The sequence below is a fragment of the Carcharhinus amblyrhynchos genome, chromosome 14, assembly GCF_965287045.1.
Source record: "Carcharhinus amblyrhynchos chromosome 14, sCarAmb.v2.hapA, whole genome shotgun sequence".
Lineage (NCBI taxonomy): Eukaryota > Metazoa > Chordata > Chondrichthyes > Carcharhiniformes > Carcharhinidae > Carcharhinus > Carcharhinus amblyrhynchos.
Window position 1 is genome coordinate 53,649,302 of NC_137337.1, and position 23,629 is coordinate 53,672,930.

The window sequence follows — 23,629 nt, forward strand, 5'->3', positions numbered from 1 at the left end:
GAAGAGGCTAGATAGTGTAGAGGTAGAGATATTCTTCCCACTTAGGAAGGATAGTAGAACTAGAGGGCACAGCCTCAAAATAAGGGGGGGGCGCAGTTTAGAATGGAGTTGAGGAGGAACTTCTTCACTCAAAGGGTGGTGAATCTCTGGAATTCTCTGCCCGTTGAAATGGTGGAGGCTACCTCGCTGAATATATTTTAGGCACGGGTAGATAGATTTCTGATAGACAAGGGAATTAAGCGTTATGGGGAGAAAGTGGAACTGAGCCACTTAAGATCAGCCGCGATCTTATTGAATGGCGGGGCAGGCTCGAAGGGCTAGATGGCCTACTTCTGCTCCTATTTCTTATGAGTGAAGAATCTACCTCGGACATCCCTACTATATCTCTCACCATGAACCTTATAGTTATGCCCCCTAGTAATAGCCACATCCACCCGAGGAAGTAGTCTCTGCTTGTCCACTGTATCAATCCCCCTCATCATCTTAAACCTCTAAGTCGTCTCGCATCCTCCTCCGCTCCAAAGAGAAATGCCCTAGCTCCCTCAACCTTTCCTCATAAGACCTACCCTCCAAACCAGGCAGCGTCCTGGTAAATCTCCTCTGCACTCTCTCCAATGTTTCCACATCCTTCTCAAAGCGAGGTGACCAGAGCTGAACACACTATCCCAAAAAGGGTCTCACCAACGTCCGGTATAGTTGCAGCATAACCCCATGGCTCTTAAACTCAAATCCCCTGTTAATAAACATGGCTTCACAGCTCTAGCCACTTGAGTGGCAACCTTCAAAGTTCTGTGGATATGAACCCCAAGATCTCTCTGTTCCTCAGAACCCTGTCGTTGACCCTGTAATCTACATTCAAGTTTGTCCTACCAAAATGAATCACCTCGCATGTATCAGGGTTAAACTCCATCTGCCACTTTTCGGCCCAGCTCTGCATCCTATCAGTGTCTCTTTGCAGCCTGCAAGAGCCCTCCACCTCATCCACTACTGCACCAATCTTGGTGTCATCAGCAAATTTACTAACCCACTCTTCCAAGTCATTGATAAAAATCACAAATAGCAGAGGAGCCAGCACTGATGCCTGTGGTACACTGCTGGTAACTGGCCTCCAGTCTGAAAATTTTCCTTCCACCACCGCCCTCTGTCTTCTATGAGATGGCCACTTACTTACCCAATTGGCCAAATTTCCTTTTGTCCCACACCTCCATATCTTCTTCATGAGCCTACCATGGGGAACCTTATCAAACGCCTTACTAAAATCCATGTATACGACATCAACTGCTCTACCTTTGTCCACACACTTAGTTACCTCCTCAAAGAATTCATTCAAATTTGTGTGGCAGGACTTACCCCTCACAAAACTGTGCTAACTACCCCGGATTAAACTGCATTTTTCCAAATGGTCATAAATCCTATCTCTCAGGACCCTTTCCATTAACTTACCGACCACTGAAGTAAGACTAATTGGCCTATAATTACCAGGGTCATTCCTGTTCCCTTTCTTGAAGAGAGGAACAACATTCGCCATTCTCCAGTCCTATGGCACTGTCCCTATAGACAGTGAGGACCCAAAGATCAAAGCTAAAGGTTCCGCAATTTCATCCCTTGCCTCCCAAAGTATCTTCCCATCTGGCCCAGGGGACTTACCCACCCTCAGGTTTTTCAAAATTGCTAATACAACTTCCCTCAGAACATCTACCTCCTCCATCCTGTCAGCCTGTATCACGCACTCATCCTCAAAAACTTGGCCCCTCTCCTTAGTGAACACTGAAGAAAAGTATTTGTTCAACGTCTCACCTATCTCTTCTGACTCCATGCACAAGTTCTTGACTGGCCCTAACCTCACCCTGGCCATTCTTTTATTTCTCATTTGTTTCTTAAGTGCTATACAGACAAAGTTTCTAAAAGTTTGACGTTTATTTATTAATGTCACAAGCAGGCTTGCATTAACACTGCAATGAAATTACTGTGAAAATCCCCTAGTTGCCACATTCCGGCAACTACGGGAGCAGAATTAGGCCACTTGGCCCATTGAGTCTGCTGTGCCATTCAATCGTGGCAGATATTTTCCTCATCCCCATTCTCCTACTGTTTCCTCATAACCTCTGATCCCCTTATTAATCAGGAACCTATCTATTTCTGTCTTAATGACACTCAATGACCTGACCTCCACGGCCTTCTGTGGCAAAGAGTTCCACAGATTCACTACTCTGACTGAAGAAATTCGTCCTCATCTCTGTTTTAAAGGATCAGCCCTTTAGCCTGAAATTGTGCCTCTGGTTCTAATTTTTCCTACTTGTGGAAACATCCTCTCCACGTCCATTCTATCCAAGCCTTGCAGTATCCTGTAAGTTTCAATAATCATCCTTCTATCTCCAACCAGTACAAACCCAGAGTCCTCAACTGTTCCTTTTACGACAAGCTCTTCTTTCCAGGGATCATTCTTGTGAGCCTCCTCTGGACCCTTTCCAAGGCCATCACATCCTCGCTTAGATATGGGGCCCAGAACTGTTCACAGTACTTCAAATGGGGTCTGACCAGAGCCTTATATAGTAAAGGTCTTATTTCCCATGGTACAGCCAGGTCGTTAGCCATCAGATCAACACCGCGTTCTGTGTAAGGTATCCAGCTATCTGCCTCTTCATTGAAGAAGCTTGTGGCATTGAATTTGGCCACAATTTTGTTATTCTACAAGTGGAAATTTTCCTGTTGAACAAGTCTAGGCCTGAAGCCCCCATCACCCATAGTTCAAATCCCCTTGACGGCTGCTTCCCTTGATGGCCGTGGTTAGCACTTCTTTCCTGCTGTTGACTGCAGTCCGAGTCCCATCTGTGATGGCTTCCTGTGACATTTTCTGCTGGTTTCCAGTCAAGTACTAACTTTCCTCTGAATGGACTATTCAAACGAAGCAACAGCAGTCAGAACATTCCTACACATTTTTCATAGGGTTGCCACGCTTTGGTTCCTTTCTAGCACTGTCTTGTGAAGTCTGAGGTGATGCTCTATTCCCTCCCTCTTTACCAGACTGGAATTCCAGCAGAATGTGTAGGCTGTGAAGCAGTCTCATTGCCAGTTGTTATGTATGCACCTATTCACTTATTGTGCCTAATAAACCACGAGGTCCGCTTGGTAACTTGACCTCTGGGAGCTTTTTATTGTCGGTGTGCACTGCAGAACTGTGTCCCACACTGGGAGGAGCTAATCCCCAGGGATCACCTGACCCCATACTTGGACAGGCATTATGCACCCCAAACCCCAACATACATTATATTACAGCTTGAACTTCCTCAGCAGATAAAGTAGTTTCTCTTGGTCAAATCCTTTGAATCATCTTGAACATTTAAATTAGATAACTCTTCAATTTTCTAAATTTTTAAGGTAGTACAAGACTAGTCTAGGCAACCTATTGTCGTCATTTAATCATTTGAACCCCACTATTATTCTATATCTAAACCCCTCAAAGGCCAATACTTTCTGCCTGAGATCCAAACCAACTGCAGGGTTCTAACTAGAATTCTCCACAGTTGAAACCAACTTACACTCTGTTGCACTCCAGCCCTTGAAATAAAAACTGACATTTAAATGGCCTTTAATTATCTCTTGTACCTCTTGGTGATTTCAGGCCATTAAATATCTCTTCTCATCTACTATTTTTGCCACTTAGAAAATACTCCAATTTGTCTTCAGGTTTCATATCATAGAACTCCTACAAGTACAGAAGAGGCCATTTGACCCATTGGGTCTGTACCTACTCTCTGACAGAGCTAATCCATCTAACCTAGACATTTTGGGACACCAAGGGGTAATTTAGCATGGTTCCTAATCCACCTAATCTGCACACTTTTGGACTGGGAGGGAACTGGAGCACCTGAAGGAAACCCACACAGACATCGGGAGAATGTGCAAACTCCACACCAGTCAGATTTGAACCCAGTCCCTGAAGCTGTGAGGCAGTAGTGCTAGCCACTGCACTGCCCTGCCACTGTGCTGACTGAAATGGATGATGTAACACTTCCCACATTGAACTCCCATCTGCCACTTCCTCCAAACAAATAGTGTTGCTACAGGTACCCACATGGGCCCTAGTTATGCCTGTCATTTTTGGGATGTGAGGAACATTCCTTGCTGCAGTCCTACTCAAGTCCCTGCTCAACTCTCTTTTTCTGGTACATCGATGATTGTATCAGTGCCATATCGTGCTCTAGCCTGGAACTGGAAAAATTCCGCAATTTTGCTTCCAATTCCATCCTCTCACCTTCACGTGGTCCATCTCCAAAACTCATGTTGCTTCTTTGATTTTGTTGTCCCCATTTCTGGGGATAGCCTACTTAATTCCCATTATAAGCACACCAACTTCTAACAGCTATCTTGATTACAGCTCCTCACACTCAGTTTCCTGTGATAGCTCTCTTCTATTTTCCCAGTTCCTCCATCTCAGGTATATCTAACCTTCCATGATTATGCTTCTGACATATCTCCCTTTTTCCTCAACCAAGGCCCCCTGCAACCACTGTAGTTTTTTTAATATATGTTTGAGATGTGGGTGTCCCTGGCTAGACCAGTATTTTCTGCTCATCCCTAATTACTCCCAAGAAGGTGGTGGTGAGCTACCTTCTTGAACTTCTGCAATCTCTGTAGTGAAGGCACATGCGCAATGTTGTTAGGAAGGGAGTTCCAGGATGGTGAGTGACTTGGAGGGGAACTTAGAATCACAGAATCATAGAAACCCTACAGTGCAGAAAGAAGCCATCAGGCCCATTGAGTCTGCACTGACCACAATCCCACCCAGGCCCTACCCCTTTAATCCTTACACATTTACCTGCTAATTCCTCTAACCTACGCATCTCAGGACACTAAGGGGCAATTTTAGCATGGCCAATCAACCTAACCCGCACATGTTTGGACTGTTGGAGGAAACCGGAGCACCCGGAGGAAACCCACGCAGACACGAGGAGAATGTACAAACTCCACGCAGACAGTGACCCAAGCTGGGAATTGAACCTAGGTCCCTAGAGCTATGAAGCAGCAGTGCTAACCACTGTGCTATTGTGCCGCCCAACTTGTCGTTCCCATATATCTGCTGTCCTTGTCCTCCTAGATGGTTGTGGTGGTGGGTATGGAAGGTGCTGTCTTAAGGAAGACTCAATAAGGTCATTTCCTGCAATGCATCTTGTAAATGGCACCCACTGCTGCCACTGTTTGTTGGTGATGGAGGGCATGGGACAGGTACAAATCAAGTGGGTTGCTTTGCTCTGGTTGATGCCAAGATTCTTGGGTATTATTGGAGCTGTACTCATCCAGGCATATGGAGAGTATTCCATCACGCTTTTGACTTGTGCCTTGAAAGTTGTGGGGAGTCGGGAGGTGAGTTACTTGCTGCAGGATTACCAGCCACTGACCTGCTCTTGTAGCCATAGTATTTTTGTGATCAGTCCAGTTCAGTTTCTGATCAATGATAACCCCCAGCGTGTTGGTAGTGGGGGATTCAGTGATGGCAATGCCATTGAACGTCAAATGGTGATGGTCTCTTGTTGAAGATGGTCTTTGGCTCTGCACTTTTGTGGCACAAATGTTAGTTCCCACTTGTTGCCAACCTGGATATTCTCCAGGTTAAACTGCATTTGGACATGGACTGTTTCACTATCTATGGAATCACACATAGTTGTGAACGTTGTTCCATCATCTGTGAACATCCTCACTGCTGACCTTCTGATGGGAGGAAGGTCATTGATGCAGCAGCTGAAGATGGTTGGGCCTAGCACTCTACCCTGAGGAACACCAGCAATGATGTTCTGGAATTGAGATGATTGTTGGTGGAGGTCTTTTGTGTACGTATGATTCCACCTCATTGAGTCCAATTTTACTTGAGCTCCTTGATGCCATACTCCGTCAAATCCTACCTTGATGACAACAGCAGTCACTCTTGTCTGACAGGGCTCTAAACTGTATGTTTGGTTTCTACAATATGAAAAGAAATCCAATACTATGATCAAAAACTATATTCTGCTGAACCAAAAAGGACCTTAGGGCCCGCTTTTTGTCTTGGGAGCTACTTGTCTGTGGAATCTCACATTGGAAATCAATGAAGCCAAGGAAATGCTAATGAACTGGTGCCCCCAAGCGGAACTATCAGGAAGAGAGAGGTTGAAACTCTTTAGATTAGAAGGGCTACTAGTAATCACTTTGCCTCTCTCTTAAGGAGGAACAAAAAAATTGGTCAGAAGCACAAACTATTTAAGCTGCAATTAACCAGTAATGTAACATGTCTCATGACTCAAGTCTTTGATCTTTTGGATATTTCAACATTATATCTTTAGCCTCATAAACAACCTGCTGATTAACATCCCAGCTGGTAAACCACCAAGAAGTAGGCCTCCAAGCACAGAACAACCTGTTGTATGAGTTTGTTTCTGCTGGAAGATTTCCAACTATCAACAGCAGAACTGACTCCATCTTATGTTATCAGCATTGACTGAAGTGAATTCTACAATTCTGGTCTTTAGCCAACTGAACCAGAAATCTGACATGAAAGAATTCCCCATTGGACTCCGATGCTTAAATTCATGTGAGCTAATACTAATTTCTGTGGTTCCTGTACTTTTACTATCTATAGTTGTAAGACTCTGTTTACTTCCTCGTCCTTGTCGTCGTCGTCGTCGTCGTCGTCCTCCTCCTCCTCATCGTCATCATTTTATTGTGATCGTGCGCATGTCACTCCCTTTGCCTTTTGTTTCAAGCGAGGTACAGTGCTTAGCATTGCTGCCTCACAGCACCAGAGACCTGGATTGGATTCCTGGCTTGGGTCACTGTGCAGAGTCTGCACGTTTTCCCTGCGTCTGCGTGCATTTCCTCTGGGTGCTCTGGTTTCCTTCCACATTCTGAAAGATGTGTTACCTGGATAGGTGCTTTGGCCATGCTAAATTCTCCCTCAGTATACCCGAATAGGTGCTGGAGTGTGGCGACTAAGGAATTTTCACAGTAACTTCATTGCAGTGTTAATGGTAGAGGTGGCTGAGGGACTTCATTGGTGCATTCTGGGAGAAGTTAGCCCGGCAACATCTATTAAGAAGTGGGAAGTGGAAGATCTGGTGTCAAGGAGCAGTAAGCCTGCATTAGTGTTTCCCCAGAGAGTAGGGCCAGTAAGACTCAAAGAGCAGGTGGGGGTGTAGTTGCTAATCAGAGGGTCTGGTGGACTGAAGTTCATTTGTTTCAATGCAACAAGTGTGACAGGTAAGGCAAATGAACTTGGAGCTTGGATTAGTACTTGGAACTATGATGATGTTACTATTACAGAGACTTGGTTAAGGCAAGGACAGGATTGGCATCTTAAAATTCCAGGATGCAGATGTTTCAGGCAGGATAGGAGGGGAAGTGAAATGGGTGGAAGAGTTGCACTACTGGTTAAGGAGAATATCACAGCTGTACTGCGGGAGGACGCCTCATTAAGCGAGCCCATATGGGTAGAGCTCATTAATAGGAAGGGTTGTCACAATGTTGAGAGTTTACTACAGGCTGCCTAACCAGCGGGAGATAGAGGAACAGATATGTGGGCAGATTTCGGCAAGGTGTAAAAGTAACAGGATTGTTCTGGTGGGAGATTTTAACTTCCCCTATATTGACTGGGATTCACTTAGTGCTAGGAGCGTGGATGGGGCAGAGTTTGTAAGGTGCATCCAGAAGGGCTTCTTCAAACAGTATGTAGCTAATCAACAAAAGAAGGGGCAATACTGGACCTGGTATTGGGGAATGAGCCCGGCCAGGTAGTTGACGTTTCAGTAGGGGAGCAACTTCAGTAAGCTTTAAGTGAATGATGGATAAAGAAAACTGAGTCCTCCAGTTAAGGTGCAAAACTGGGGGAAGGCTGGTTCCAACAATATTAGGCAGGAACTGAAGAATGTAGATTGGGGTTAGATGTTTGAGGGCAAATCAACACCTGGCATGTGGGAGGCTTTCAAGTGTAAGTTGATTGAGATTCAGGATTGGCACATTCCTGTAAGGATAAAGGATAAGTATGGCAAGTTTTGGGAATCTTGGATAATGAGAGATATTGTGAGCCGAGCCTAAGATTCTAAGAAAAAGGAAGCATTTGTCAAGGCTAGGAGGTTGGGACACGTGAAGCAAGTGTGGAATACAAGGAAAATAGAAAGAAACTTAAGCAAGGAGTAAAGAGGGCTAAAAGGAGTCACAAAAAATCATTGGCCAACAAGATTAAGGAAAATCCCAAGGTTTTTTATACATATATAATGAGCAAGAGGTCTGCCTCCGTCCCTCAAGGCCATTCAAGGACAAGTGAGGAAGTATATGCATGGAACCGGAGGAAATGAGTGAGGTATTAACTGAGTACTTTGCCAGTATTCACCAAAGAGAAGGACTTGGTGGATGATGAATCTGGGAAAGAGTGTGTAGATTGATTGAGTCTTGTTGAGATCAAAAAGGAGTAGGTACTGGGGTTCTTGAGAAACATTCAGATAGAAAAGTCCCCAGGGCTTTATGGGATGTACCCCAAAATACTGAGAGAGGCAAGGGAAGAAATTGCTGGAGCCTTGAGAGAAATCTTTGTATCCTCACTGGCTACAGGGGAGGTCACAACACCAGGATCAAGTCCAGCCGGTTTATTTGATAGTAAACTCGCAAGCTTTCAGGGTTTGCCCTTCGTCAGGCAAAAGGAGAGTTCTGGCCTCAGACAGAGCATACAACAGCACAGACAGTTTACAGATTACTGTGAACTGTCTGTGCTGTAATCTGTAAACTGTCTGTGCTGTTATATGCTCTGTCTTGAGGCCAGAACTCTCCATTCACCTGATGAAGGGGAAAACCCAGAAAGCTTGTGAGTTTACTATCAAATAAATCGGTTGGATTTAAAACTGGTGTTGTCAGACTTCTTACTGTGCAGCAGGCGACGGTGCAGAGGGACCTCGGGGCCCTTGTGCATGAGTCGCAAAAACCTAGCTTGCAGGTGCAGCAGGTGGTCAGGAAGGCGAATGGGATGCTGGCTTTCATCGCGAGGGGGATTGAATATAAAAGTAGGGAGGTCTTGCTGCGGTTGTATAGGGCATTGGTGAGGCCGCAGCTGGAGCACTGTGTGCAGTTTTGGGTGCCGTACTTACGCAAGGATATTTTAGCCTTGGAGGGAGTGCAGAGGAGGTTTACTAGGCTGATTCCGGAGTTGAGGGGGTTGAGCTATGAGGAGAGGCTGAATAGATTAGGCTTGTACTCGTTAGAGTTTAGAAGAATGAGGGGAGATCTCATTGAGACGTATAAGATGATGAATGGGATGGATAGGATAGAGGCGGAGAGACTCTTCCCGCTCAGAAAGGATAGTAGGACTAGGGGGCATAGCCTCAAGATAAAGGGGGGGGGGCGGTTTAGAACAGAGTTGAGGAGGAACTTCTTCACTCAAAGGGTGGTGAATCTCTGGAATTCTCTGTCCGTTGAAGTGGTGGAGGCTGCCTCGCTAAATATTTTTAAGACGCGGGTTGATGGGTTTTTGATGAGAGAGGGGATTAAGGGTTATGGGGAGAGGGCGGGAATGTGGAACTGAGCCACGACAGATCAGCCATGATCTTATTGAATGGCGGGGCAGCCTCGAAGGGCTAGTTGGCCTACTCCTGCTCCTATTTCTTATGTTCTTACCCCAGTCCAACGCTGGCATCTCCACATCACAGGGGAGGTCCCAGAGGATTGGAGAATAGTCAATGTTGTTCCTTTCTTTAAGAAGGGTAGCAAGAATAATCCAGGTTACTACAGGCCGATGAGCCAAACATCAGCGGTAGGGAAATTATTGGAGAGGATTTCTTGAGGCAGGATTTACTCCAACTTGGAAATAAGTGAATGTATTAGTGAGAGGCAACATGGTTTTGTGAAGCGGAGATCATGTCCCACTAACTTGATCAAGTTTTTCAAGGAAGTGACGAAGATGATTGCGGTTAGGGCAGTGGATGTTGTCTACATGGACTTCAGTAAGGCATTTGAAAAGGTCCCTCATGGACTGGTGCAAAAGGTGAAATCACATGGGATCAGAAGTGAGCTGGCAAAGTGGATACAGAATTGGCTCGGTCATAGAGGGTAGCAGTGGAAGGATGTGTTTTTGAATGGAGGCCTGTAACAAGTGGCGTTCATCAGGGATCAGTGTTGGGACCTTTGCTGTTCTTGACATATAAAAATGATTGGGAAGAAAATGTAACTGGATTGATTAGTAAGTCTGGGGATGACACAAAGGTTGGTGGATTTGCGAAAAGTGATGAGGACCATCAGAGGATACAGCAGGATATAGATCAGTTGGTGACTTGGGCAGAAAGACGGCAGATGGAGTTTAATCCGGGCAAATGTGAAGTAATGCGTTTTGGAAGGTCTATTACAGATAGGAAATATACAGTAAATGGCAGAACCCTTAAGAGTATTGATAGACAGAGGGATCTGGGTGTACATGTATACAGGTCACTGAAAGCAGCAACGCAGGTGGAGAAGGTAGTCAAGAAGGCATACTGCATGCTTGCCTTTGTCGGCCAGAGCATTGAGTTTAAAAATTAGAAATCATATTGCAGCTTTATCGAATCTTAGGCTGCGTTTGGAATATAGTGTTTAATTCTGGTTGCCACACTATCAGAAGGATGCGGAGGCTTTGGAGAGGGTACAGAAAAGATTTACCAGGATGTTGCCTGGTATGGAGGGCATTAGCGGTGAGGAGAGGTTGGAGAAACTTGGTTTGTTCTCACTGGAGCGATGGAGGTTGAGGGAGACCTGATAGAAGTCTGCCAGATTATAAGAGGCACAGACAAAGTGGATAGTCGGAAGCTTTTTCCCCAAGGCGGAGGAGTCAATTACTAGGGGTACAGGTTTAAGGTTCAAGGGGCAAGGTTTAAAGAAAATGTACAAGGCAAGGTTTTTTACACAGAGGGTGTTGGGTGCCTGGAACTCACTGTAAGGGGAGGTACTGGAAACAGATACAATAGTGAGTTTCAAGGGGCATCTGGACAAATCCATGACTAGGACAGGAATAGAGGGATATGGTCCCCAGAAGGATAGGGGGTTTTAGTTTAGTTGGGCAGGATGGTTGGTGTAGGCTTGGAGGGCTGCAGGGTCTGTTCTTATGCTGTCATTTTCTTTGTTCTTTGTAAGTCTACTTATGACACTTAAAAAAAATCTTTAATTTTTAATCTCCTCCACCCCCTAACCTGCCGCTGACCTTCCATTTTGTTGTACCTTCTCTCCCATCTCCTTTTTAAACAGCATAAGAACTATCACCACTCTTCAGTTCCAAAGAAAAATGATAATGGGGTTGAAACATGAACTCTTGTTTCTCTCTCCACACCTCATCTTTAGTGAACCAAGGCTGTAATGGTGTCAGGAGCTGAGTGGCTCTGGTGGGACCCAACCGGAACATCAGTGAACAGGTTATCGTTGAGCAGCGCTGTAAATGGCTCTTTCCATCAGTTTACTGATGATCCCGAGTAGCCTGATGGAGTGTTAATTAGCTGGTTTGATTTATCCTGCTCTTTGTGTATAGAACAAATTGCTGGGTAATTTTCCACATTGTTGGCTAGATGCCGGTGTTGTAGCTATACCGGAACAGCTTGGATAGGAGCTTGGCAAGTTTTGAAGCAGTAGTCTTCAGTACTGTTCCCAGACCGTAATGCCCTTCAGCCACTTCTTGATATCATGGAGTGAAGCGTATTGGCAAAAGACTGGATTCTGTGATGCTGGAATCCTACGGAGAGAGCCGAGGTGACATTTCAGTCTGAAGTTTGGAGCTAATGTTCAGCCTTATATTTCGCACGTATGTGCAGTGCTCCTGCATTATTGAGCATGGGGATATTGTGGAGCCGCCTCCTGTGAGTTATTTAATTGTTCACCACCATTCATGACTGGATGTGGCAGGGCTGTAGAGGTGAGATCTGATCCGTTGGCTGTGGAACTGCCTGGTGCTGCTTCTGGCATCCGTTCCTGCACTCTTCATGGAACCAGGTTTGGTCCACTAGCTTGGTAGTAATGGTAGAGTAGGGGATTTGCTAGGCCACAAGTTTACACTTTGCGGTTAAGTACAGTTATAGTTGATGCATGGCTCTCGTGGTACACCATTGAAAACCATTGGTTAGCTTTCACACTTAAGAATCCATACATAAACTCTTACACATCTCTCTCTCTCTCCCTTTTAAGAGACTCCATAAAATCCATTACTTTGGCCAGGTATTTTGGGATTCTCTTTTTCTTGGTTTGAAATCTTTTTGTCATCAAAATCTTCTCTGTGCCAAACGTTGGAGACAGAGTGTATTCATAGAATTACATAGAAGTATACAGTTCAGAAACCATTCAATTCAACTGGCTAATGCCTGTATTTTGATCCATTTTAGCCTTCTCCTACCTTTTACTCTTCCAAGTCATTCCCTTCTCCCTTATAAACTTGTCCAAAAGCCCCTTAAATGCATCTATAATATGGGCACAGTAAGAAGTCTCTCAACACTAGGTTAAAGTCCAACAGGTTTATTTGGAATCATGGAGCATTGCTCCATCCTGAGATGAGTCATGCGTTCATCTGAGAAAGGAGCAGTGGTGTGAAAGCTCGTGATTCCAAATAAATCTGTTGGACTTTAACCTGGTGTTGTGAGACTTCTTATGTACCCACCCCAGTCCAACGCTTGCATCTCCACATCGCTTTTATAATATGTACTTCCCATGATAGTGATTACCACATTCTCACCACTCTTTGGACAAAGGAAATACCCTGATTTCCCCCATTAGATTTTTTGATGGCTTTCTTAAATTGATGCTCTTCCACTCAATGGCAATTGATTAAGTAACATTGAGAGAAGAAATCTTGCACCTTCATATTGTAAATAATTGAGGGATTCCCAAGGCTTTTTATGCATATCTTAGGAGCAAGAGGGTAGCAAGTGAATGAGTAGGTCCACTCAAATACAATGGAGGGAAGTTATGCATGGAGCCACAGGAAGTGGGTGAGATCCTTAATAAGTACTTTGTGTTGGTATTCATCAAGGAGAAGGACATGATGGATGTTGAGGTCAGGAATAGGTGTGTGAATGCTCTAGAGAATGTCAGTATATCAAAGGAGGAAGTGTTGGGTATCTTAAATTGCATTAAGGTAGACAAATTCCCATGCTTGGATGGGATTGATTCCAGATTACTGCAGGAGGCAAGGGGAGAAATAGTTGGGGCCTTAACAGACATCTTCACATCCTCTTTGATCATAGGCAAAGTTCCAGAGGACTGGTGAATAGCCAGCGTTGTTCCCTTGTTGGCAGATGACGTTTAATCCAGCCAAATGCATTTTAGAGGATTAAAGTTAGGTGTGAATTATACTGTAAATGGCAGAATCTCTAGGAATATTAACATACAGAGGGATCTGGGTATGCAGGTCCACAGTTCCCTAAAAGTGCCAACACAGGTGGCTAAAGTGATTTAAGAAGGCATATGACGTACTTGCCATCATCGGCGAGCGCATTGAGTGCAAGAGTTGGGAAATCATGTTGCAACTGTATAAAACCTTGGTCAGGCAGCTTTTGGAATATTGCGTGCATTTCTGGTCACCAAACTACCAGAAGGACATGGAAGCTTTGGAGAGAGTTCAAAGAAGGTTCACCAAGATGTTGCCTAGACTTGAGGGTGTTGAATAAACTAGGATTGTTTTCACCGGAAAGAGTGAGGATGAAGGAGACCTGATGGAAATCTACAAAATTACAGGATGGATAGATAGAGTGGTTAGTCAGGTGCTTTTTCCCAGAATGGAATGTCAATTACAAGGGAGCACAGGTTCGAGGTGAGAGGGGGGAAGTTTAAGGGAGATGTGTTTAAGGATGTTGCCTGGTATGGAGGCAAGGTCCTATGAGGAGAGACTGAGGGATTTGGGGTTGTTTTCGTTAGAAAGAAGGCGGCTAAGAGGGGACCTTATTGAAACATATAAGATGATTAGAGGTTTAGATAGGGTGGACAGTGATAGCCTTTTTCCTTGGATGGAGAAAGCTAGCACGAGGGGGCATAGCTTTAAATTAAGGGGTGGTAGATATAGGATGGATGTCAGAGGTAGGTTCTTTACCCAGAGGGTGGTGAGGGATTGGAATGCCCTGCCTGCTGCAGTTGTAGATGTGCCTAGTTTGGGGGCGTTTAAGAGATCCGTGGATAGGTTTATGGATGGAAAGGGATTGGTTTAGGTTAGAGGGTCATTGCTTTTTTAACTGGTCGGCGCAACATCGTGGGCCGAAGGGCCTGTTCTGCGCTGTAATGTTCTATGTTCTATGTGCGGGGTAAGTTTTTCAAGCAGAGCATGGTGGATGCCTGAAACATGCTGCCAGAGGATGTGTGGAAGCAGACACATTAGCAACATTTAAGAGGCACCTGGATGGGTAATTGAATAGGGAGGGAATGAAGAGATACAGAGACCGAGTAAGGGCAGAAGGATTTTATTTTAAGTTTAGCTACGGTATCATGATGGGCACGGTGTTGGAAGGCCGAAGGGCCTGTTCTTGTGCTGTACCTTTATTCATTTTGAATCACTGTGTTCACACGGTCATGGCCCAGGGAGGATTAAAGAACATTGATATGATCGGTGAAGCTCTGTCTGTCCTATACAGGTCTGCAAGTTATAAAATCCCAAGGATGTGTTCAACTTGTTTGCTTCCACCTTTCATTGTCAGGAAAAAGCTTAAAACTTGGATTAATGGGATCATTCTGTTCCTAGAGCCTTGTATTTTGATCCACAGGAGTAGATCTTTGGATTTGCTGATCTACAAGAAATTCTTAGATCCCACTTGGGTTAGACTAGAAAAAGAGTACCCCTCATTTGGGGTATGATTCTTTGACAGATGATGTTGGAGATCAAATTGACGCATGCATTCCCAAGGATCTAATGGATAAAAGTCTATAGTGTCACTACCTGCCCAGTTCACATGGGATTTTTCAAAGATAAAAATGAGTAAGTGTAGATTACAGGTAGTGGTAATATGTGAACAAACTTTCCCCAGAATCTCTCCAAATGAACGTATAGTCAATAGAGGGTTAATGTTACTTGTGGGAGATGAAATAAAGTCGTGAAAACTATAATTGCAATTTTTTGATGTGACTTATCGTTTGACATATAAAACTACTTTGCTTGTGATTTACAGTTATGCTCATGTATTTAATTATGCATGACAATTAAAATTACATAACTTATTATTTCCTAACTAAATTATTTCTGATCAAGTTCTTTGAAATACTAAATAAGTGTACTTGAGTAGAACTCTTGAACAAAAGCTTTAAAAGGAGAACAGTTGTTAACCTGACCTTAATTTAGGTCCTCTATCAATCTTTCTGCATTCAGTCCTGCAGTAAGCCAGAACTTTCTCCCTTTGCATCCATCTGATGCTCAACAATCTTATGATGCATGCGTTACAATTTTGTATAACCTGTCATGTAGAAACTGTAGCAATCACTTGACAAAAGGCTTCTAAGACCAAAATGAGAAGGAGTCTCTCATTGCTTGTCTTTATATCATATAAAACTGACAGAAACTTCAGACATCTGCACACAGTAGTAAATCTGCAATTTGCTCAGTTCCACCATGGGGTCTGCGGTTCCATTCTTTACAGATGGAATCAATAAAAATCATTGATCTGTTGTACTCTTCAACTATTTACACTGTATTCCCTCTGTAAAGGAAATGAAAATGGTATGCCCAGGTACTGAGTTTTTAATAGAGCACTAAGTCTTAAACAGCTGAACAACTTCTTGGACCATGAAAAGTTAATTTAAAAGTGTGGAGTCTCATTTTCTCAGAACAGCATTTAAAGTTGCAGATTTTTAGTCATATTCTTTTCAATTTTTTATTATGTTTGTGTTTCCCCCTAGTCCTGATGTTTTTAATTCAAAGTTCAGTTCGCTTTTTATACAACTTGTATTCTCTCACTTGACGGAAAAGAGTTCTTTTTTCACAAGTATAGGTGATATTTAATGAGTGCCAATGTTGTTTAATCATACATTTATTTCTGAAATTTTGAAAAACCTTTACGTAGAAAAAACACTGAGGTATTGATTTAGCTATCTAACTTTTTTTTTTACAGGCTCGGATAGCATTTTTACAAGGAGAAAGGAAAGGTCAGGAAAATTTAAAGAAGGACCTAGTAAGAAGAATAAAAATGTTAGAATATGCTTTAAAACAAGAAAGGTGAGTGTTCTGGTGTATAGTTTGTGTTGAAGATTTTCAACTAGTGACTAGAACCCTATTATTTTAAAGAAAAGAATTGGATTTAAATATCAAATCAGCAAATTATTACTTTCCAACCTTAATTAGTAACCGTTAATTTTCAGCAAAATGATATTTAAAATTTGCCCTCATTTCAGTGCTCATATCTGCATCATTGCTCACTTGCTAAATTAAGTTTCTTTAGTGTGAATATGATGTGTTTTCATTTATTGAGCTGATTAGAGTGATTTATTTTACAATATTATCCTATATGGTTGTCAGTTAATTTTGTTCATTTTATTCAGGAAAAGCTTGGAGAACTGCATGAAATAAATAGTTAGAAATGCATATTAGGTATAACTGTTATCTTAACTGATTCCACTGCTTGGCATGGCACTAAATCGCATAGATCAGATTGTTCTCATTTAATTTGTGATTCGCTCTGCGTTACATTGCCTCACTGTAGATGGTTGTTGCGTTACTAAATCTGGCCTCTGCAAAGGGATGGGAAGGGATAAAAAGCAATTGTATTCCATGCAGCTATCTGCTGACCCTTTGCTGGAGTGTGTATCAATGTTTCCAGAAGTTGAATAAGGATAGATTGGGTTTAATTTTGATATCTCTGGAGGAATCTGTTTCTTTTATGTGTATGGTTGGGGAAGCAGTTATAGTTCAATATTGAAGTTAACAATTCAGTGGCTTCAGCTGGCACATTGTGAATGTTTATAATGCCGTTAGGAATGGGTCTGTTAGAGCAGAAGTTTAGTATGTGGACGATGGTTTGACTTGGATAGTCACAACTGTAATTTGAGCTTTTTGTCACGTTTTAGACCATAAGGTATTGGAGCAGAATTTGGCCATTCAGCTCATTGAGTCTGTCATCTATTCAGTCATGGCTCATGAGTTTCTCAACTCCGTTCTCTCCTGTCTTTTCTCCATAACCTTTGATCTCCGTACCAATCAAGAACCTGTCTATCTCTATTTTAAATAAATTCAATGAGTTGACCTCCACAGTCTCCTGTGGCAATGAATTCTGTAGATTCACCACCCTCTGGCTGAAGAAATTCCTTCTCATCTTGGTTCTAAAGGGTTGTCCCTTTACTCTGAGGCTATGCCCTTGGATCCTAGTCTGTCCTACTAATAGAAACGTCTTCCCCAAGTTCACTGTCCAGGCCTTTTATTCTGTAAGTTTCAATGAGATTTCCCCCTCATCCTTTTAAATTCCATTGGGTACAGGCCCAGAGTCCTCAAATGCTCCTGATACGTCATTCCCGGGATAATTCTCGTGAACCTTTTCTGATTCCAAAGCCAGCATATCCTTACTTGGATGTGGGACCCAATTAGGCACTCAATATTCCAAATGTGGTCTGACCAGAGCCTTATTAAGCCTCAGCAGTAGATCCCTGCTTTTGTATTCAAGTCCTCTTGAAATGAACATTGCTTCCTACCAAGTCAATCTGCAAGTTAACCTTGGGATCCCAGTTCAGGATTCTCTTGAGTCCTTTTGCACCTCTGATTTCAGAATTTTCTCCACATTTAGAAACTAGTCTTTTTTACCAAAAAAATTTTAGTCATTATTTTTACCAAAGTACATAACCTCAATTTCCCACATTGTCTTCTATCTGCCACTTCTTTTCCACTCTCCTAACCTGTCCAAATCCTTCTGCAGCCTTCCTGCCTCCTCAATACTACCTTCCCTCCACTTATCTTTGTATCATCTCCAAACTTAGCCACAATACCCTCAGTTCCTTCGTCTAGATCACTGATGTATAAAGTGACAAGTTCTGGTCCCAACACTGACCCCTGCAGAACTCAACTAGCCACCAGCTGTCATCCTGCAAAGGACTCATTTATCCCCATTCTCTGTGAAACGTGGAAGAAGTGGCCACGTTTATTGTGGCCTGTCCTCGAGCAGTTGAGGGTTATCCAAATTTTCTGTGGTAAGTTGAAACCTGGGACTTCACAATTTTGGTCATAATGTAATAACATTCAAGGCTACGGTCCAAGTGCTGGAAAGTGGGATTGATATAGATAAAGCGCAGTTCTGTTGATGCAGACCTGATGGGTCAAAGGGCCTCTTCTTTTCTGTATGACTCTATAATTATGATTGTATTGTTTTGGTTGGTGATGATTGCAGTCAGCCAGGAGGAGAGTCATTGAGAGGTGGTACTGTTTGTAGTGTGTTGAATGTCTTGTTGGGCCTATGGGGTTTCAAATGAATGCATGGTTTTTTTTAAAGTCCAATATCATTGGGAAAGCTTCATTGGAATCAGCGGGCACAACCTCAAGTTAAACGGATGATCTTCAGCCACAGAGTGGTGAATCTGTGGAACTCTTCGCTGAAGAAGGCTGTGGAGGCCACGTCATTGAGTGTCTTTAAGACAGAGATAGATAAGTTCTTGATTGATAAGGGAATCAGGTGAATGGGGATGAGGAAAAAAATCAGCCATGATTGAATAATGGCAGAGCAGACTCAATGGGCCGAGTGTCTAATCCTGCTCCTATGTCTTATGTTCTTATTTTTGTCAGCAGGTGATGTATTTTAAGAAGGATGTTTTCCTGTTCGGCACCAGCTAGCACAAAGTCATTCAAGCTGTGTGGGTCTCAACATGCCTGAAATCATCCCAGAGATGAATATCTACTTCATTTGTATGATAGCTCCTGGGCCAGGTTGAGTGACAGTTCTCTGTTGTGGGGTAGACTAGGATGAGTGAAGCAAAATATGTTGGCCCTGCTGTCCCAGGTGGTATCTGCCAGTTTCCATGTGAGATCCACTCTCTTCATCTTAATCATCACGATGAACAACAGGCCATTTGGCTCATTGAGCCTGCACTGACAATAATCCTACCCAGGCCCCATCCTCTTTACTGCATGTATTTACCCTACTAATCCCCCTGACACTAAGGGGAACTTAGCATGTCCAATTAATCTAACCAGCACATTCTCAGACTTTGAGAGGAAACTGGAGAAAATCCGCGCAGAGAATGTGCAAACTCCACACAGTCCAAAATTGAACCCGGGCAGCAGTGCTAGCCAGTGTGCCATCACTCTTGATATTCTCTAGATGTTATTGGTACTTTTAAGATCCCTGCAGGGAAACAGAAATTTATGAAATTTAACAAATGACCCCCAGATTAAAAAAGATTTAGTTTACTTTAACACCTATCAGAGCCAATGCAAACAGCTGACAAATTGATACTTTAAATAAAAAGGTAAATTTCACTTTAAATGGTCGATTCAACAAAGATAGGTTTTATTGCAACAGCAAACATTCTCCTTCAGTATATTTGGCATTGTGTAACTGCACAGTTCCTCAATATATATCTATATTCATACATATTACAAAATGCTGCCCAGTCAAATTTTCATATGAATCCAGTCTGACATGTATGCAATAGAATTAAATTTACAGAAATATAGTCTGGAAATTGTTACAACTGTACAACCTGAATGAAGTTTGACGGAGTAAAATCTCACGACTATTCCAGTAGAGCTAGGTCGAAAAATACAGAAAGAGAAACCTGTGATGGAGTGGAACACGAGAGATTAAATGCAAGGCTGAAAGCTGTTCTCCAAAAACAAAAATCAATGAAGGGCAACTAAAGAGGGCATTCAACAGAGTGCATGTCTCCACCATGCTGTGTTAACTCAAGTGTTATAGCTGTGAACCTTGTAGCTTTTATCCATTTGATTGATGCACTGCAGCTAACCTGAAAAAAATATTTTTATTAAGAGCTTCCAACTCTGTTCTGAAAACTCACATTTTAACAGCTATGACAAAATGCACCAGATTAGCTGAGTCAATTCAAAACACTGTAAAACCTAAAACAGCGCGTGCTATTTTTTTAAACAAAAAGACAATTCAGTTTATCTCCCTATGTTAACACAAAGTTAAAAGAATTCCAGGATCCGGATCTGAATCTTCTCCTAAAGCTAATCAGTTCTCCTTTAGCATACTGTGCCTGTGACCAAGTGCCGTTGAAGCCCTTCCTTTAGTTTGAGATGCATGGTTTACAGAAAACAGACTAACAAGGGTGAAAACATTAAACCCAAACCACAAAGACAAAATTACTTCAGAATAGAGGTAGGGATTGCAGTCTTGCTTCCAGATGACAGCAGTTCATCTTTCTGTCCTCAGATCTCTTGTAGATCTTTTGGTTCTTTATTGGTCCCTTCACCACTCCCTTTTGCTGCACCAAATCTCTGCCATCTTCCATCCCATTACAGATCTTTCCTTTTTGTTCTTTCTCATCCTCCTCCTACCTGTTATTTGCTTAAAGCTTGATACATTTTCCCACTCATGATAAAAGGCCATCAAACTGTAATGTTACCAAAAGTGGATGCTGGAAATTGGAAATAGAAGCAAGTAGTGCTAGAAACTCTGCAGACCTTACAACATCTGTGGAGAGAGAAAGAGATAACAGCCTAAGATTTTCCAGCATTTTCTGCTTTTGAGATTTCCAGCATCTGCAGTATTTCACGTTTGTACATTCCTGCTCATGTTTTGCCATCAAATTTTAGATCCGACAGAGATGTATGTGTTTCTATACTAAATGTAGTAATTGTTCACTTAAGTATAGCAGTGCTGTAATTTGTTTCTAGTGGCTTTTAGTCAAAACATATTGCTGATTGAAATTATTTTTCCATAAAATAAATAAAGCTGCTTTTGTCCTACATTTAAAAGTATGGTCTTTCACAGCACGCAATGTGCTCATGTTCGGAGTGAAAGAAAACATACCTGGAATACTGTGTGCAGTTTTTGTCTCCATACTTACAGAATATATTTGCATTGGAGTCAATACAGTATAGGTTCACAAAATTGGGTTGAGTGGGTTGTCCTGTGCAGAGAGGCTGAGTAAGGCTTATATTCTTTGGATTCAGAAGAATAAGAGGCAATTTCATTGAAACCTACAAAGTTCTGAAGGGGCTTGATAGGGTGGATTCTGAGAGATTGTTTCCATTGGTCAGGGAATCTAAAACATGGGAGTACAACTGATAAAGGGCTGATCATTTAGGACCGAGGTGAGGAAAAATTACTCAAAGGGTTGTGAACTCTTGGAATTCCCTACTCCAGAGTGTTGTGAATGCTCCTTAAAGCACATTCAGGGTTGGGATAGACAGAATTTAATTTTTCAGGGCATTTAGTAATAAGAGGAGCAACTGAAAATGGAGCTGAAGCCTATGATTATATTGAATGACGTGGTAGATGTGAGGGACCATATGGTCTACTCTTGTCCTATTTCTTGTGTTTCTTGTGTACTGTCCAATCATACATTGTCCAGTGGAAAAGCAAATTGTGCGGAGGGTGTGGAAAGTCTGCAGAGGGATCTGGATAGGCTGAGCGAGTGGGCGAGGACCTGGCAGATGGCGTACAATGTTAGCAAGTGTGAGGTTATCCACTTTGGCAGGAATAATAGTAGGAGGGATTACTATTTAAAGGGCGAAAAGCTGCAGCATGCTACAGTGCAGAGGGACCTGGGGGGTCCTTGTGCATGAGTCGCAAAAACCCAGTCTGCAGATGCAGCAGGTGATCGAGAAGGCAAATGGGATGCTGGCCTTTATAGTGAGGGGGATAGAATATAAAAGCAGGGAGGTCTTGCTGCAACTGTACAGGGTACTGGTGAGGCCGCAGCTGGAGTACTGTGTGCAGTTTTGGTCACCGCACTTGCACAAGGATATATTGGCCTTGGAGGGAGTGCAGAGGAGGTTCACTAGGCTGATACTGGAGATGAGGGGGTTAGACTATAGAACATAGAACATTACAGCGCAGAACAGGCCCTTCAGCCCACGATGTTGCGCTGACCAATTAAAAAGCAATGACCCTCTAACCTAAACCAATCCCTTTCCATCCATAAACCTATCCACAGATCTCTTAAACGCCCCCAAACTAGGCGCATTTACAACTGCAGCAGGCAGGGCATTCCAATCCCTCACCACCCTCTGGGTAAAGAACCTACCTCTGACATGCGTCCTATAACTACCACCCCTTAATTTAAAGCTATGCCCCCTCGTGCTAGCTTTCTCCATCCAAGGAAAAAGGCTATCACTGTCCACCCTATCTAAACCTCTAATCATCTTATATGTTTCAATAAGGCCTCCTCTTAGCTGCCTTCTTTCTAATGAAAACAACCTCAAATCCCTCAGTCTCTCCTCATAGGACCTCCCCTCCATACCAGGCAACATCCTGGTAAACCTCCTCTGCACCCTCTCCAATGCCTCCACATCCTTCCTATAATGTGGGGACCAGAACTGCACACAATACTCCAAGTGCGGCCGCACCAGAGTTTTGTACAGTTGCAACATGATGCTGCGGCTCCTAAATTCAATCCCCCTACCAATAAACGCCAAGACACCGTATGCCTTCCTAACAACCTTATCTACTTGATTCCCAACTTTCAGGGATCTATGTACACATACACCTAGATCCCTCTGTTCATCAACACTATTCAGAGTCCTCCCGTTAGCCCTATACTCTACACATCTGTTATTCCTGCCAAAGTGAATTACCTCACACTTTTCCGCATTAAACTCCATCTGCCACCTCTCGGCCCAGCTCTGCAACTTGTCCAAGTCTCTCTGTAAACTATGACACCCCTCCTCACTATCTACCACACCTCCGACTTTGGTGTCATCAGCAAATTTACTAATCCACCCAACTATACCCTCATCCAGATCATTTATAAAAATTACAAACAGCAGTGGCCCCAAAACAGATCCCTGAGGCACACCACTTGTAACTGAACTCCATGACGAATACTTAGCATCAACCACCACCCTCTGTCTCCTATCTGCTAGCCAATTCCTGATCCAATTAACTAAATCACCCTCAACCCATACATCTGCATTTTCTGCAGAAGCCTTCCATGGTGAACCTTATCAAACGCCTTACTAAAGTCCATATATACCACGTCAACTGCCTTTCCCCCATCCACCTCTTTGGTCACTTTCTCAAAAAACTCAATAAGGTTAGTAAGGCACGACCTACCCTCCACAAAACCATGCTGACTATCTCCAATCAATTCATTACTCGCTAAATAACTATAAATCCTATCCCTAATAATTTTTTCTAAAACCTTGCCCACAACAGAAGTAAGACTCACCGGTCTATAATTCCCGGGGAAGTCTCTGTTCCCCTTCTTAAACAATGGGACATCATTCGCTATCCTCCAATCTTCTGGCACTATACCTGTGACCAATGACGACCTGAAGATCAGAGCCAGAGGCTCTGCAATCGCCTCTCTTGCCTCCCAGAGAATCCTAGGGTAAATCCCGTCCGGCCCAGGGGACTTATCTATTTTCAAACCCTCAAGAATATCTAGCACATCCTCCTTATCAACTGCAATACTATCCAGTTTACAACCCTGTAACCCAGTGTTCTCCACAGCTACATTTATGTCTCCCTGCGTGAATACCGAAGAGAAATATTGGTTCAATGCCTCTCCAATCTCTTCCGGT

The 23,629-nt window shown here is 43.1% G+C and overlaps 1 protein-coding gene across 4 annotated transcripts in view; it reads left to right on the forward strand.

The window, feature by feature from the left end:
• Positions 1–23,629, forward strand: part of strn3 (striatin, calmodulin binding protein 3) — a 270,890-nt gene that overhangs the window by 54,830 nt on the left and 192,431 nt on the right. For all 4 annotated transcript variants that reach the window (XM_080202888.1, XM_080202891.1, XM_080202890.1 and 1 more), the window contains exon 2: positions 16,053–16,156. In XM_080202888.1, coding sequence (XP_080059014.1) covers positions 16,053–16,156 — 104 coding nt within the window. The remainder of the gene's footprint in view (positions 1–16,052; positions 16,157–23,629) is intronic.